This window comes from Triticum aestivum, chromosome 7D (genome assembly GCF_018294505.1).
Source record: "Triticum aestivum cultivar Chinese Spring chromosome 7D, IWGSC CS RefSeq v2.1, whole genome shotgun sequence".
NCBI classification, from domain to species: domain Eukaryota; kingdom Viridiplantae; phylum Streptophyta; class Magnoliopsida; order Poales; family Poaceae; genus Triticum; species Triticum aestivum.
Genome location: NC_057814.1, coordinates 129,263,848 through 129,281,214, shown reverse-complemented (window position 1 = coordinate 129,281,214; position 17,367 = coordinate 129,263,848). Strand labels below are relative to the sequence as shown.

Genomic DNA, 17,367 nt, shown 5'->3' with positions numbered 1-17,367 from the left:
ACAGAGAAGGCACACAGCAGACTCGTACGCATACGATTCACAGCGATGCAGGCTCAGGGTTCGACCGTGACAGCCACCTCATAGCGCAGTAGGAAGCACACATCAGCCGCCGGCCACCGGAGCACCGCACACATCAGTGTCCCACGGACGGACAGCCAACCGGCACACATCTATTCAGCCGACCCATGCGACCCAGGCACCCAACTAGCTAGCTTTTTCTCTCAATCCATCAGAATGATTCTAAAAAAAAAGCCAGCTTCTTCTCTGAATTCATCAAAATCACTACTGATGGAATCCCTGCAAGGTAAATCGATTTGAATGATTCTCAATTTTATTCCCCTAAATTCAACAGAGGCCATTGTTTGTTAAATCATCCCCTAAATCCCCTAAATTCGACCCCAATAAGCATAATTAATCCACTGAAGATCAGTTCTTTACACTTCACAAGTTCACAACAGATGTCACTTTTACAGTTTACAAGTTCACAACAAAAGTAGTGTTGTTGTTTACTGTCTAACAGTGCACTCAATTATAGTTTACTGCCAATTTGGTAGCGCTGTTTGGTATACTTTGGTAGCTTTAATATATACATGGTTCAGAATTTGAAAACATTTGCATTCTCTGGCCCGCCCAACTTTTCTTTTGTAGCTCCGCCACTGCAGGAGGGCTTACAAACTTAGAACACATCATCAGCTCATTGATGCACTCGTCAAGTTGATGTATTTGCAAACTTCTACAAAGTGTTGATTCGTGTTGTTTGAGTCCTATGCATGGAATATACGTTTCTGTGATCATTTACTTCATTCGTGTCTGATTTTTACGCTGCAATGTACTATGCTCATCAGCACGTTATGATGTTGTGGAATGTTACGCTCCCGCACGGTCAAGAAGATATTTAAGATGGACTCAAGTGGAGAAGTGATCTACATGAAATAGTTCCATATTGTCGATATGAACATCTTTAAAGTTTGGGCCATCGCCATCCGATCTCATCTCAAGGGCCGAAACTATGCTCAAAGTACTAAAATTTTGTGTTCAGAGTATTGTTTGGCCAATTAAGCCTCCAAGACGGCCTCATATGAGAAAAGCTTATACATGGATTGTTTTCGTCTCGTCGAAGCGATCGATTTCGATATAAAGATCGTCCCGTCGCTGATAGGCTTGGCCCGAAGTGGAGTGTAGCGAAGTCTGAAGTTAGCCCATGTGGGCCGCCCTCATCACAGATGCCTGGGGGTGCGGGCGAGGGGAGGGGGGCACGCCCCCCCCCCCTCCCCGTTGTACGGGTCAGTATTGACCTAGATCATGTGTGTTATATATATCCTTTGTAAGCCGCCGCACGAGGTAAGTTGATCTGTTATAAATCCTCGGTGTTTTCAACCTCCCCTGATATAGTGAAGATTTGTTGGCTGGCGTCTGTGGTTGGTTCCGGTCTCCTAGTTTACTTGCATGCGTGTTGCAATGGTGTATGCTACATATTCTAGTGACCCAACACTAATTATGTCTGACATAACTAAAATTAGATTTGTAACAAACTGAGCTGGCAGCGTGCGTTTCGATTGGGATACTGTTGTGTAATATTACGTTAGACCCATGTAATTCCAGTAAATTTTACAAGATAATAAAATGGTCATCAAGTTTAGTAGTAGTTTTCTTACAGTATCTCTGTAGCCTATGGAAAAAGAATTTAACCCCTTTTATGGAAATGGTCTTTGTGCATAAAAGAATAGAGCTGTGGAAATGGAAAAAGAATTTTGCATCAAACACCCTAAAGCTTTTGTTTTCTTACAAACAAGGCCAATTATTTTGCACCGAACACCCCAAAGCTTTTGTTTTCTTACAAATAAGGCCAAATTTTTGACAAGTTGGGGTAATTTTCGCGGGAAATTTCAGCAGCATAACAGGTGGGGAGGTTTTTATTCACACACGAGGGAAACACCGCATGCCATGACAACCACTCCTACATTTAATTATCCCACCACTGTCACTCCTTTACACCGTGATAGCGACATGATAAAAATTGCAGTATCGCATCCGCTCGTGTTATGAATTTTGGATTGACATCCAATAACGCCTTTAGCAAGCTTCGAAAGCCTCATCAGCATCCAATGTCCGTTGCCCTAGACAGACAACTTTATTGCTCCTCCTTATGATGCAACCGAAGACCTTTCTCTCCCCACGCTGACATAGCGCAGCACCCTCTTGTCTTGCCTTACAACCAAACTAGAATAGCAGGCTCTCCCTCTCGAGGTTCATTTACACATAAGTAGCCAAAATAACTATGGATTGTTAATGATACAAAGTCAAATTATAGATATTGTTCTTTTGTTATTCCACACAACATCTCAGTGGGGGTAAAAAACCACATCATTATCGGGAACCATATCGAGATTGAAGTTATATTTCCAAATTCTTTCAAGAGAAAAAGAACACTACATAGGGACATGATGATTGTACTCTACAGAGGGACAATTTCAGACAACTGGCAAATAAATGGAGGACATGACATTCCAGATTAACACAAACCCACGACATCCTAATAAATCATCAAAAGAAATCATGACAATCTTACTCTATAGAGGGACGTTTTCCATGCCTACACTTATACAAAGGCCTATGCAATTGCAGAAACTTGATGGAAATTTTTGTCATGGCAACTTGTACTACTTACACATGTATGTATAGAGCATGCTACTAGTAGTTGGTTTTGTAGTTTACACTTCACACATTAAATTACATCCAAGGAGATGATGATGATGATACCGGTCATTTAACTAATTAACTTTATAAAATGTAGACCAACAGAATAACACATTTGTGTAGTTCTGCTCATCAAATGCCTCATCCCCTTGTCGTTTCAGGTCAGACTTTCTTTTTCTTGTGTTAAGAACATCATCATTGTGAGAAAATTCAAAAGTCAGATGTGTGAAACAATAATATAGTAACTTATTGAGCATTTAAGACGAGTCAAAGGGCATGCCAAACATTTTTATTAAGCAGCTAGCTATCTTGGCATTATACCACACTGTCAAAGCAACAGAAGAAAGCTTATTAAGCAATACAGAAGATTAAAAATAGAAAAGATAGGAGAATGTACTGGTGTTTGTTAAAGGGGTGACACAAAATGTTGTAACAATCCCACCAAACAAATACACAATGACGTTGGTTGTCTAGAGTGCAGTTTGTTACCGTCAAGATAGGCCAAGGTAGTATCCTATATTTTGGTGTGTATCCGACCGCACAAAGAAACAAATGAAACAAGAAAGATTAACCAGTTTGTGTGGAAAGCAACTGGAAGTAGTCAAATAGATCACGCTACATTGACTACTCGCTGAACCGATTATGTGGAGTGATAAATCCTATCTTTTCCCACCTATCCTCAAGTCATTGTCAAGGCCAACTAGCACTACTGTGCTCTGTTGTTCACCCAACAATTCAAACACATTCATATAGACCCCTCTCTCCAAAGGATATACCTAAAATTTGAACTCCGAATGTAATTATTAGATACCGGTGTTCTTCCTGTTTTGTCTAGTCGCTGTTAAATTAAATTCTATACACCCGCACAGTCCAAGGACACCGACCAAGCCAAGTATCACCAAATGTAGGCGCTTCCAGAACCTATCTTTTTTCTAAGCTTGTATGTAGTGGATTAAACATTTTTATGGGCTTCCTGCTTGCTTAATTATTTCTTTTTCTGCTGCTAGTTGGTTTATGTGGGAATCCATTCCACCTTAGTTGGTTTAAACAAATACCTAATAACACGGGTGGTCTATAGTGCAGTTTGGTACAGTCAAGATTGGCTAACATAGTATCCTATTATTATTTTTGTGCGTATCTGACCGCCGAAAGAAAATAGATGACAAATGAGAAAACAGAGATTAACAAGCTTTGTGTTAGAAGGCAACTGGAAGTAGTCAAAAAAATCATGGTATGATAGAGGATACATATCTTAATTCAAAACTAACCCACTTAATTGATGACCTAATTGCTTTAGAACTCGAGCAATATTTTGCTTGAAACTGTACTTCACTTTCACCTTTGGTTCTGCTTAAGTTGTAAGACAAAAATTATACATATTACTGAAGAACTCACCTATAGTCGATCGATTTTGTTAAGGGCATGGACAGGACACGGCCAATCGGTGCTGGTGCGCACCGGGCCGACCGATCTGACCGGCGGCGGACCATCTCGAGGGGCCGTGCTAGCCGGGCACTCCATCATCAGAACCGCCTTTGGTTGATGGCTGCTAGGTGTGCTTGCTGTTGTAGATGATGCGAGGTGTTGGCGGCTTGAGGAGGAGAAAGGAGGAGCAAGAGCAATGCGTGGGGCGCGGCCATACATAAATAGAGAGAGAGGCGGCAGGGAACGAGCGGGGAGTGCGGGGTGGCGTTGGAAGGCAGAGGGATCAGCGTGAGGCGTGTGAGAGGAGAGGGCAGCCAATCGATCGAAGCGGGTTGGATCGCTGGTAGATGAGATGAAGCGGGAGGAGATTTGATGGGGCGAGAATTAAGGAGTGCGTTGGTTTTTTGAGAGTAAATTGCTCAAAGCCACCCCATTTGTGACGAGTACTCTAAAACTACCGTTTTTGCCGAAAATCACAAAAAACCACCAACTCTGTGGCAAGTGAGTAGCAGATTGCACTAAACGAGCTGTGAGTCGCGACTAATCGGAAAACTGGCAGCGCTGGCCCACCTGTCGGGTCTACGTGGCAAATCTACATGAACAATACGCTGACGTGGCCAAGGGTCCCACATGTCAGTCCCACACCTCTTTCTTCCTGCTTACAAATCTTTTCCCCTCACTCTCCCCCGTTGACTCCGGCCCTGCTCCGGCGGCGACGACCCCGACTACACCGCGCCCCCTCCGCCTATTCTCCCGCTCACGGCGGCGTTGCAGGCATGAGCGCGAGGGCAGCGTCGCGCAGGCGCGGACGAGAGGCGGCGCCGCTGCAGGCGCGGACGCGGGGCGGTGGCGCCGCGCCGGCGGCGCGGCAGATGCAGGTAGGGCGCCGGGGCGGCGGCGTTGCACCCGCAAGCGGGGTGGCGACGCGTAGGCGCGGGCGCGACGGTGGCGCTGCAGACGCAGGCGGGGCGGCGACGCGCAGGCACGGACGGGAGGCAGTGGCGCTGCAGGCGCGGACGCGGGCGGTGGCGCGCAGGCGTGAGCACTGGACGGCGGCGCGGCAAGCGCTGGCATGCCAGCAGGCGCGGGCGCGACGGCGGCGCTGCAGACGCAGGCGGCGACGCGCAGGCACGGACGGGAGGCAGTGGCGCTGCAGGCGCGGACGCGGGCGGTGGCGCGCAGCGTGAGCACTGGACGGCGGCGCGGCAAGCGCTGGCATGCCAGTAGGCGCGAGCGTTGGACGGCGGCGTGGCAAGCACTGGCATGCCAGCAGGCGCGGGAAGCGCAGCAAGCTGGGGCGCGGGGCGGGCTTGACCCTTGAGAAGCGGCACAGGAGGTCAAGCATTGGCATAGGAGCTCTAGCGGCAGCCATTTTTCCTGCAACAAGGGAAGGTGGATCTGCGCGCGGCACGGCGGCTCCTCCCTTTCCCCCGAAGACCGCCTCCAGTCAACGCGCTCGTGCGCTCATCTTGGACCTCGGTGCTGTGGCTGACAGGTGGGCCCCTGTCCACCTCAGCAGGTCAAACAATGACTAGGTTTAGTCTTCGCCACGTCAGCCAAGCCAGACCGGTCCCACCCGTCGGCTTTGCTGTTAGACGCAGCTCAATTTCGAATCAGTGCAATCTGTTACTCACTTGCCGCAGAGTTGATGGTTTTTTGTGATTTTCGGCAAAAAAAGGTAGTTTTGGAGTATCCTCGCCACAAATGTGATGGCTTTGAGAAATTTACTCGTTTTTGGAGTGCATGCTTTCGAGGAACAGATGAGAGGTTCGACGAGCAGGCGAGAGAATTAAGGAGGAGGAAGCGTGCGTACCTGTATCTGTTTGGAAGGAGGATTTGGCTAGAGTTTGTTTGTTGGACAATTGGACAGGCGTATCTTCAGGCTGGAAGGAGACTAGATCAGTCTGTTGGAGATATGTCAGCTAGACCCAACGTCCATCCATCCAGTTTGGTGGAATATTGTGACAGTTGGGTGGTTGGGTACGAGATGTCACAGGAGTATACAAACTTTCTTTCTTTCTTTGTTTCAGTACAGTGGAGTAGACTTTCTTTGTTTCAAAGTTTCATATTTGTCGGGGATATATCCCGCGGTATGACCCGGCCGGAAGTATGACCCGGCCGGACTTGGCATTTCACCGATGACCCGGCCGGACTTATGGGTCTGGCGGCTCATTGGTCAAACAGCTCATGGACCAGACGACTCACTGGAGACCCGGCGGGCGGATCAGACGGACGCCACGGTCCAAGGCCCAGCAGGCTGGCTTATACTCCGGTGGGCCGGCTTAAGATGAAAGGTGTGAGGATTATTTCTTTTACAAGGAAGTAAGACCCGGACTTGTATTCAACTTATAAAGAAAGATAGACTAGTCCTAATCCTACTAGGACTCCGCATGTAACCCGCCCCTCTAACTTATATAAGGAGGGGCAGGGCACCCCAAAGAGGGACAAGGAACAAGAAACAATCTCTAGGGCTAGACACCGAGAGCCGGTTCCCGGCGACTCTCTCATGAGCATAATGAGACCTAGCCACAAACAGCATGTAGGGCTATTACCGGATGATGTTTCCCGGGGCCCGAAGTTGTCTAAATACCTGTCTTATGTTGCGTCTCTCGATTCCGCTCAACCCCTCTCAAGCTACCACGTAGATGCGTTGGCCTCGCGACTAAGTCCTGCCACTAAGGACATCTGCCGTGACAATTCCACGACAGTTGGCGCCCACCGTGGGGCTAGACGCACGGTGGTGTTGAGTTCTTGGAGGGATCTCTCTCAGGGATCGAGGAGTTCGTAATTATCCGGATGAACAAGAACCGGTCTGAGAGGATCTGCATCAGCATCAAGTTCATTGGTCCAGGTTAAAGATCTATGAGATTTAAGGTTTAGGGAAAATTAGGGTTACGCCTGTGCGTCACCATAAGCCGCCGAGATCAACAGAAGTGTTTCCGCTGCCGTTAAACATCAGATGATTATTGCTCATGATGGATCGAGCCCCGAAGCGTTCCATTAAGCATCTTTTTTCCTGTTTCCAATCGAGCCAAGGACAAGTTACTTCAAGATTGAGCTGCAATTGCTACATCTCATCAAAACCAACTACGACCTGGAGATGTATTGGTTAAACCCCCACGACTTGGAGGAAGGCTCGGCCATAGCTTGCCAGTGCCTCCGTGCCGCCCTCGCATCATCCGCCGGTCCAGCGCTGCCGAACAGCCGCCTGGTGCAGCCCTTGCCTCTAAGCCGCCGTCGCCGTCTTCTGCTCCGAGTCGACTTCATGACCTCCGCCGAGCCGCAATCGGGGCCATCCCGCCTCGACTCATCCCGAGTCGCCCGCGCCCTCAATTTGAGTCTCCGCCGCAGTCTCAAGCTAACTTCGTGTTGTTTCTGCTCTGGGCCACCTCTGTATCACCGGCGCGCCGGGCCGCCATGGGCCTGCCTCAACCTGCCATGACCCGCCGCCCTTGCTGTGGCTGTTCGTGAGCCGTCGTTTCTAAAGCCGCTGACGCTCCCTGCCTTCGCGGCCTCGCCCTTGCACTGCTCAGACTCGCCATCGCGCCTCCGCCTCGCTGGCGAACTACCGGTCGCCTCCGTCGGACTCTATTAAGCCGCCACACCTCGAGTCGCCGGCCGGCTCTGCTCCATCTCGCATCAGAGCTGCTGCTCCCATCGCCCTGCTTGGTTTTTACCTCTGAGCCGCTGCGCTGTTACATGCTCTCCTGCTAGTTGCTATCTGAAGAAAGGGGACGTGGGGAGCAGGCCGTGATTCCTTTCCTCTGCAGCAATACTACGATTGGTTATCCCGCAAAGCAAGGAAGAAGCCATGGAAACTATCATGGTCGACTCAAAAAAAAGATGAATAGTTGAAGCAGTGAGGAACTCCATGCGGTTCTGCTCATGCTGATTACGTCAAGCATGCAAATTTTCCTTCGAACAAGTTTGCAAGGGCGTCTCTCATCAGTCAGACATCTCAGCGGACGTTTCCTGCGAATCATCTGTCGACCAAATACACCAGGTGATATCCATCTAGTCTATTTTAATAGCACATATTGTTTTTGTCAAAGGACAATCACTTTGGTCTGTATATTTCTATATGCAGGACAATTGGGCACTGCAAGAGGAATCGTTATGCCATAGACATGAGGCTTGCACCGGTTTAAACGGTGTGGCCAACTCTCGCGCCTGCACTAGCTACCACTGCTGTGGCTGACTCGTCAGTCCGCGCCCGCGCGCACTGGTCTCCAACACCGCGGTCGACTCCCTCGCCAATGGACGTGCGCACGCCACCGCTCCCGTGGTCCGGTCTACATCAACACGCTAGTGCCGCACCCGCTCTCATAAACCGCCTGACGGATACGCGTGCAAGTCGCCGCCCGCGTTGCTGGGTTTACATCAATACGTGGCCGACTCATCTGTCTACGTCTGCGATTGAATCGCCCGTCCGTGCCGGCTTACAACGCCGCGGCCGACTCATCTGTCTGCTCCCGGGGCCGACTCGGCCGTGATTGGTTTCAGCTTCACCGTGATGATCATCAACTCCGCGGTGGATAATTTCTAGCCTGACATATCAGGTGAAATCAATCCAGTATTTTTTTATATATTATATATTGTTTTCTTTAAAAAGAGCAATTACTCTGGCTTGCGAGGTTTTTGAAACAGGACAATTGTTCACTACATCAACACAACGTGGTTGACTCGCCCATCCGCGCGGCTTACCGCGCCGATGATCGATTCGCCCGTCCGGACCGGCTTACAACACCATGGCCGGCTCATCTGTCTGTGCCGCCTCTGATGCAACGGTCGTCTTTACCATCTGTCTCTCGCGGGTTGGTCTATATAAACACACTGGGCCGCACCTGCATGCATGAGCTGTTTATTGAATGTGAGCGAGTCACTGCTTGGGAAGCCCGGTTTTCTTCCAACAAATTGGAGGCGAATTATCATGTATTATCAGCCGCCGTCTGCACTGGATGGTTCAATGGGCAGGCGCACAAGTCGCCGCCACTACAGTTTGGTTAACTTCAAAACATCCAGTTGGAAGGAACCGTTGGTCGAGTTGCTGACACGGCTCATACGGGATCATTTATAACCCGTCGCAGTCACTTCAACCTTCTATGGATTCACATCGCGCTATCAACACCAATGATATACACCTTATGCTATGTTCAATATGGAGAATCTCAAAGCCAACTCCTCGAGTCGTCTTGAGACTCGGGGGCTACAATGATATGACTCGGCAGCATTGGTCGGTTTCAATGCATTCAAGAACTCCGGGTCATTGGAGGGGAAAATAACCCGGTCCCGGAGGCTACCGCCATATTGGTAAAAAGTTTAAAGGCCGTCAGAAAATTTCCGGCTTAAAAAGAAGGATTCCAGTTTAGATCTGGCTCAAGAGACTTGACATCTCCCACAAAGCACTGAAGCTCTTAAATATCAGGTTTAAAATCCGGTTCAAGGGAAATTTATCTGCCACAAAGTTTTGAAGCTCTCAAATCCGGTTCAAAATCCGGTTCAAGGTAAATTTGTTTATCACAAAACTTTGAAACTCTCAATATCCGGTTTAAGAATTTCCGGTTCAAAAAGAATTTATCTCTCGCAAAGTTCGAATTCTCAGGAAAAATTAAAGGGACCAAAGAGAGTCGGTTACAAAGCACAACTCAAACATAGGTACCCTGCTTTAATGGCCATTGGGAGCTGATCGTATTCGAATTTAGTTTAACCCTTTTGGTGTGACCCTGATCGTATTCGAATCAGAGTCGTTAAATATTCTCATGATCACTAGGGGGCTTCCTGTTCTAACATAGGTCGTATTCGAACCAAAGAGAACATAGCTGTCGGTACCCTTTTGATTGGCACACTGCCGAGCTCACTAGGGGGCTTCTTGATCATATTCGAATCATAGCTCAACCCCTTTTGGGAACCGATGTGGATCGTATTCGAATCAGCGTCGTTAAACAACTCTCAAGGTCATTTGGGGGCTTCCTGTTCAAACATAGGTCGTATTCGAACCAAAGAGAACATAGCTGTCGGTACCCTCTTGATCGGCAACGCCAAAGCCACTGGGGGCTATATGATCGTATTCGAATCTTAGCTTAACCCCTTTGGGACGGTTTTCTGATCGTATTCGAATCAGAAGCCTCAAATTTTTTGAAGTCTCTTTTTGCAAACAATTTTTGGATTTTATTTGAAACTCTTTTTCATACCTAAAGTGTATATGAGTGGTTGCTATTTAACCCGGCTTGATTTTTGATGATAAATCGCCAGCTTATGACAATCATCATCTATGTGGAAGCATTGGCTTCTAAGGATTGGGTTATCACCCTTACTGCACAGGTCACATAAACCGGCAGTGAAAATTCAATATCACAGGTATAATATTATTATTATAGTTATGTTTCAAAGTTATGATTCATAACAGGCTTATCTGTGACTCCTTGTTACACATCAATGGTTATATGTGAGATATTATGACCCGCCCTGCGGTAAACCGCCAAGGGATCTTGTGATCTACTTGTGTGCAGGATAAGACTACATTTGGATGGTTACCCGCCCTGGCTTTTTGACGTTAAGTCGCCAGGGCATATGTTGTTTAAATTCTGTGCAGAATTTACAGAGCTATGACTTACATAAATGATTAAATTCAAGCCCATCATCAAAGATTGAAATTGGTGTCTCAAATGGGTTATCAATTCTTGATTTTCTCAAAGGCTATAAGCCGCCGGGTTGTACAAATTCCGGCTTACAATGGAGGCGTATTAAATCTCCATCGGCCAAGAGCCGCCGGGTATTTAAACTCCGGATTGACTTATCAACAGATGAGGTATTCAAAGTCGCTTTGGCGCAATGACTATTATTTTATCAATGGATATGATTTATTCTACAATGGAAAGAATAGTCCCGAGTCGCTGCAGGCTTACGACCCGGCACTTGGGGGCTACATTATTTAAATTGAGATCACATCAAATATGCAAGTCCCATGTCACTGCCAGCAGGCACCATGGCACTTGGGGGCTAATGCAAAGTCATTTTTTGCTCATCTTATTGAAGACCCGACTCATCACATTATAATGAGCCGGCCCTTGGAGGCTATCAATTGCTCCTGTCAACAATTCAAGGTACACAAGTCTTAAAACCATTATATTGAAAGGTCCACTACTCAGTTGGTAAAGCACAAAGCTCTTAACCTTGTGGACGTGGGTCCAAAGCCCATAGTGGAGTTACATCATATGATGTTATTTTCAATGAAGCATGATCATATATATAAAGTCCCTGCTCATTATTGCATAATGACCCGGCCCTTGGGGGCTACACTGGTTGAAATTTTTTGAGCATCAGGCAATTACAAGTCCCAGGTTGCTGCAAGCATGACAACCCGACACTTGGGGGCTACATAATATGGAGTATTCAGTTTTTACTAGTGACTGGGATGAACAACATGGATTTCTTCAAAAGTGGCAGTATTTATATTGAAGCAAGTCTTAAGCCATCACTTTGTTCTGCTCAAGACTTGGGGGCTACAGGTATTATATTATTATCGAAGAAATATTTTCAAATTCTCTGTTTTGAGCAAACCAGATTGACCCGGCGTCACCAATCATTATGATCCTGTGTCTGCAACCCGGTGTCATCAACAATCATGAACCGGTGTCACCAACAATCATGACCCGGCGTCACCAACAATCATGACTCGGCGTCACCAATAATTATGACCCGGCGTCGGCAACAATTATGACCCGGTGTTATCAATATTTACAAATTAGATATTTTGGCAATGATAAACCGGCAGTTCTACAAGTCGGCTGGATATCAGTTGAATATTTCAAAGACCAGTATTTTTGTCAAGTCAGAGCATTGAAAGCCGAGTCAATTGGATTCTTTATTTACAACATTTCTTCTACAAGCAAATTGATTATGAAGCTGGTCTATTGACCCGGATTTCCTAGAAGGAGGAAATGACAAGGATTTAAGGATGATCAGGTGCCGGTTTACAAGAATTTTTAACCTGGAGTACAACTTGTCAAAGTTGTTCTTGTGTTTGTTTACAGGATCAGTTTAATATGGATAAATCCAAATTAAACTAGGGGCTAATGTCGGGGATATACCCCGCGGTATGACCCGGCCGGAAGTATGACCCGGCCGGACTTGGCATTTCACCGATGACCCGGCCGGACTCATTGGTCTGGCGGCTCATTGGTCAAACAGCTCATGGACCAGACGACTCACTGGAGACCCGGCGGGCGGATCAGACGGACGCCACGGCCCAAGGCCCAGCAGGCTGGCTTATACTCCGGTGGGCCGTCTTAAGATGAAAGGTGTGAGGATTATTTCTTTTACAAGGAAGCAAGACCCGGACTTGTATTCAACTTATAAAGAAAGATAGACTAGTCCTAATCCTACTAGGACTCCGCATGTAACCCGCCCCTCTAACTTATATAAGGAGGGGCAGGGCACCCCAAAGAGGGACAAGGAACAAGAAACAATCTCTAGGGCTAGACACCGAGAGCCGGTTCCCGGCGACTCTCTCATGAGCATAATGAGACCTAGCCACAAACAACATGTAGGGCTATTACCGGATGATGTTTCCCGGGGCCCGAAGCTGTCTAAATCCCTGTCTTATGTTGCGTCTCTCGATTCCGCTCAACCCCTCTCAAGCTACCACATAGATGCGTTGGCCTCGCGACTAAGTCCTGACACTAAGGACATCTGCCATGACAATTCCACGACAATATTCATAAGCTCATCGTTACATATGATGGACGCACACTACCAGGTTTCACTTGCGTTGTATGCTCGAGAAGAGGGAGAAACCCGATGGATGGATGGCTAGATGAATATGTTTCATTGGATTACATTTTCTCAAGCTTCGTTCTTTCATACGTCAAAACAAACAAACTTTGATACATACATATCTGGCTAGACAGATTTTACAATAGATTCTGCCAACAACTTCTCACTATATTTTGTGCTACTCAACAGCATCAGCTTGGCGCCCTCTAGTTACTACATTTGCACTGGTTGAATATATATATTACCAACCATCAGCATTTTGTGCAAACTAGATGAAAAGATTGGTTTCGTCCTGCAAGAGGAGCAAACCCCTCCCTCAGATCCACCCTCCGTCACACCATGCATCATTGTAGAGCACACATCATTGTAGAGCATAGTAGTATACATTTCTCAATTGTATATACAAGGGGACTAACCAACTTGGGCGAGCCGGTACATAACTCTTCATCAATTCCATTTCAATCTATATCAAGTTGACACATGTCCTCCAAAAAAATGTTGATAATAAATAAGCTGATATACACGGTAAACTCAATGAGGCACTGCAAATTGAACATAAGCAAGTCCCAGCCATTTTCTTGTTCAACGAGCGAGAATTATGTTATGTAACTGAGAAGAGATGTGTACAAATGTCACGTGTTCTTTAAACACTACACAGTCTAGAGTATCGGACACGAGCAACAAATGATCTTTAAACAATTACCAACCAAAATCTTTATCCTAATCCACTTCACACAATACACATTTAGTTTCGGGAGCATTAAAATCCGGTGGGGCTTCATCTTTCCAGCTCAGCCTTCATCTTGCCAACCACCCACGCGTATTTGATTGATTTCTTATTCATCTCAGCAGCTTCCTTCTCCAACCTCTTGTCAATACCTCCAAGCTTGTACATCAGATGGCCAGTGGTGGTCGACTTGCCAGAGTTGAGATGCCAAATGACCACAATCTTGATGTGAGTCTTCTTGCCAATGGCTGAAGCAAACTGCAAGATCAGATTAAAAATGTGTTAGAACACAGGATCGACATAACATAATGAACTCTTTGTCAAGATTAATATATCAAATGACCCTATGGATAGGAACTCCATGTGTTTAATCAGAGAGGGCACACTTAGTTATATCCAATGAACCGTGAACCAAAATCCTAGTTTACAAACATTATGTGCGGCAACTGATTTGCTAGCCACGACAGCCAGCAAATGCATATAGGAGCAATGCATAAGAAATATCATGTGGAAAACACCAAAATGGCAAGCGCCCGGCAAATCTATGGCTATTAATTAACATCAAGTAACTAACAAATCCAGATAGATTAATTTAGTTGTAAAAAGGATTCCAAAGTGACCAGATTTCCATATTATCAACATATAAATGAATACCACCGCATGACCTTAAAAAAGCTTGCCAACATGGCTAACCATTTATTGTGTATCTCAGCAACCGAAGTTCAAGACAGGAACTCGATGTAGTAAAGAAACTACTAAAATGGTTTTCTTAATAGAAAGCTTCGCAAAGGAGAGGAACCAGCAGCTTACCTATGTCGTAACCAACAAGGAACCGGATACCAGAATGGCAGGGCGTTAGGCGTTAGAGTGAGCACCCGAGCATGTAGAGCTTTGCTGGCCAAACTTGTGCCAGACAGCTGTGTGGTCCCGGAAGAAAACAATGCTACAAATGTGAGCAAAAACCAAAGTCACTGGTACTCAAGGCAGGGAAACTAACACTACAAAAAAACACACTTCCGTGATGATACGTGTTTGTCACAGTAGGTCACGTTTTCTGTCATGCATGTACATCCATGACGATTTTATGACAGAATCAAGATAGTCATACCTGTGCTGTCGTAGAAGTGTTCCATGACATTACCAAAATTATCATCCCGGAAGTGTCCACTTCCATGACGATAAATGACGCGTCATGAAAGTGCTTTCGTCAAGGGTGACCGACACATGGCATCCACCGTAATGGGTCGTCGTTAAGCTATCGAGTCCTGTTTTGGATCCGATAACCCGTTAACAGCCCGGACCAATGAGGATTTTCCACGTGTAAAATTCTCATTAGCCGGAGGAAACACTATCGGGGATCGTAGCAGAATTTTAAAATTTTCTACGCATCACCAAGATCCATCTATGGAGTCTACTAGCAACGAGAGGGAAGGAGTGCATCTACATACCCTTGTAGATCGCGAGCGGAAGCGTTCAAGTGAACGGGGTTGATGGAGTCGTACTCGTCGTGATCCAAATCACCGATGACCGAGTGCCGAACGGACGGCACCTCCGCGTTCAACACACGTACGGAGCAGCGACGTCTCCTCCTTCTTGATCCAGCAAGGGGAAAGGAGAGGTTGATGGAGATCCAGCAGCACGACGGCGTGGTGGTGGAAGTAGCGGGGATCCCGGCAGGGCTTCGCCAAGCGCAAGCGGGAGAGAGAGGTGTCACGGGAGGGAGAGGGAGGCGCCAGGGGCTAAGGTACAGCAGCCCTCCCTCCCCCCCTTTATATAGGCCCCTTGGGGGGGGGGGCCGGCCCTGGGATCCCATCTATGGGGGGGGGGGGCGGCCAAGGGGGGGGGGAATTTCCCCCCAAGTCAGGTGGGGCGCCCCCCACCCCCAGGGTTTCCAACCCTAGGTGCAGGGGGAGGCCCATGGGGGGCGCACCAGCCCACTAGGGGCTGGTTCCCCTCCCACTTCAGCCCATGGGGCCCTCCGGGATAGGTGGCCCCACCCGGTGGACCCCCGGGACCCTTTCGGTGGTCCCGGTACAATACCGATAACCCCCGAAACTTTCCCGATGGCCGAAACTGGACTTCCTATATATAATTCTTCACCTCCGGACCATTCCGGAACTCCTCGTGACGTCCGGGATCTCATCCGGGACTCCGAACAACTTTCGGGTTTCCGCATACTAATATCTCTACAGCCCTAGCGTCACCGAACCTTAAGTGTGTAGACCCTACGGGTTCGGGAGACATGCAGACATGACCGAGACGCCTCTCCGGTCAATAACCAACAGCGGGATCTGGATACCCATGTTGGCTCCCACATGTTCCACGATGATCTCATCGGATGAACCACGATGTCGAGGATTCAATCAATCCCCTATACAATTCCCTTTGTCAATCGGTACGTTACTTGCCCGAGATTCGATCGTCGGTATCCCAATACCTTGTTCAATCTCGTTACCGGCAAGTCTCTTTACTCGTACCGTAATGCATGATCCCGTGGCTAACTCCTTAGTCACATTGAGCTCATTATGATGATGCATTACCGAGTGGGCCCAGAGATACCTCTCCGTCACACGGAGTGACAAATCCCAGTCTCGATCCGTGTCAACCCAACAGACACTTTCAGAGATACCTGTAGTGTACCTTTATAGTCACCCAGTTACGTTGTGACGTTTGGTACACCCAAAGCACTCCTACGGCATCCGGGAGTTACACGATCTCATGGTCTAAGGAAATGATACTTGACATTGAAAAAGCTCTAGCAAACGAACTACACGATCTTTTGTGCTATGCTTATTATTGGGTCTTGTCCATCACATCATTCTCCTAATGATGTGATCCCGTTATCAATGACATCCAATGTCCATAGTCAAGAAACCATGACTATCTGTTGATCAACGAGCTAGTCAACTAGAGGCTTACTAGGGACACGTTATGGTCTATGTATTCACACATGCATTATGATTTCCGGATAATACAATTATAGCATGAACAATAGACAATTATCATGAACAAAGAAATATAATAATAACCATTTATTATTGCCTCTAGGGCATATTTCCAACAAACACGTGTTGGCTCACCGTTGGGACAGATGTCATCCACTCATTAGACAGGAGGCGCCTATGATAGGTCGACACGTGGCACGGTCCAACAGTGGCCCATTCGGTGAAAAAGGCCGGCCCAGTAAAAATTAGCAGGCCGGCCCATATAAGGCCTACTTGTGTCAGGTCCATTTAAGCCCATGGCCCATATGAGATGTGCCAATTCGGCCCGTCAATGGCCCGTTAAAGATTTGACACCATTGCAGCCCATCGTCAGTTCGAGCCCGTTAATAGCCCGCTATATATTTGGGCTCAATATCGGCCCGATGTGATTTTGGCCTGTTAACGACCCATTCAAGGGATGGGCCAATTTCAGGATGTACATCTTTCGGCCTTTTAGCGACCCATTTAAGTGTTGGGCCAATTTCTAGCCCGGTGTGTCTTTCAGCCTGTTGACGACCCATAAATGAGTTGGGCCATTTGTAGTCGGACCTTAGTTTTGGCCTTTTAGCGACCCATTTAAGTGTTGGGCCAATTCCCGGCCTGGTGTGTCTTTCAGCCTGTTGACGACCCATAAATGAGTTGGGCCATTTGTAGTCGGACCTGAGTTTTGGCCTTTTAACGGCCCATGCTCTTCATGGTCCAATACCAGCCCGGTTTCTCTTTCGGCCTGCTAAAGGCCCACCACACAGTTGGGCCATT

General features: G+C 47.3%; 1 protein-coding gene across 1 annotated transcript; it reads right to left on the bottom strand.

Moving 5' to 3' along the window:
- Positions 1–13,675: 13,675 nt before the first annotated feature.
- On the bottom strand, positions 13,676–14,798 carry LOC123168491 (elongation factor 1-alpha-like). Its single transcript, XM_044586377.1, has 2 exons — positions 14,733–14,798; positions 13,676–13,882 (listed from the first exon to the last, which is right to left on the bottom strand). The coding sequence occupies exons 1-2, from the start codon at positions 14,796–14,798 to the stop codon at positions 13,676–13,678; spliced, it is 273 nt and encodes a 90-aa protein (XP_044442312.1).
- Between the last annotated feature and the right edge of the window lie 2,569 nt (positions 14,799–17,367).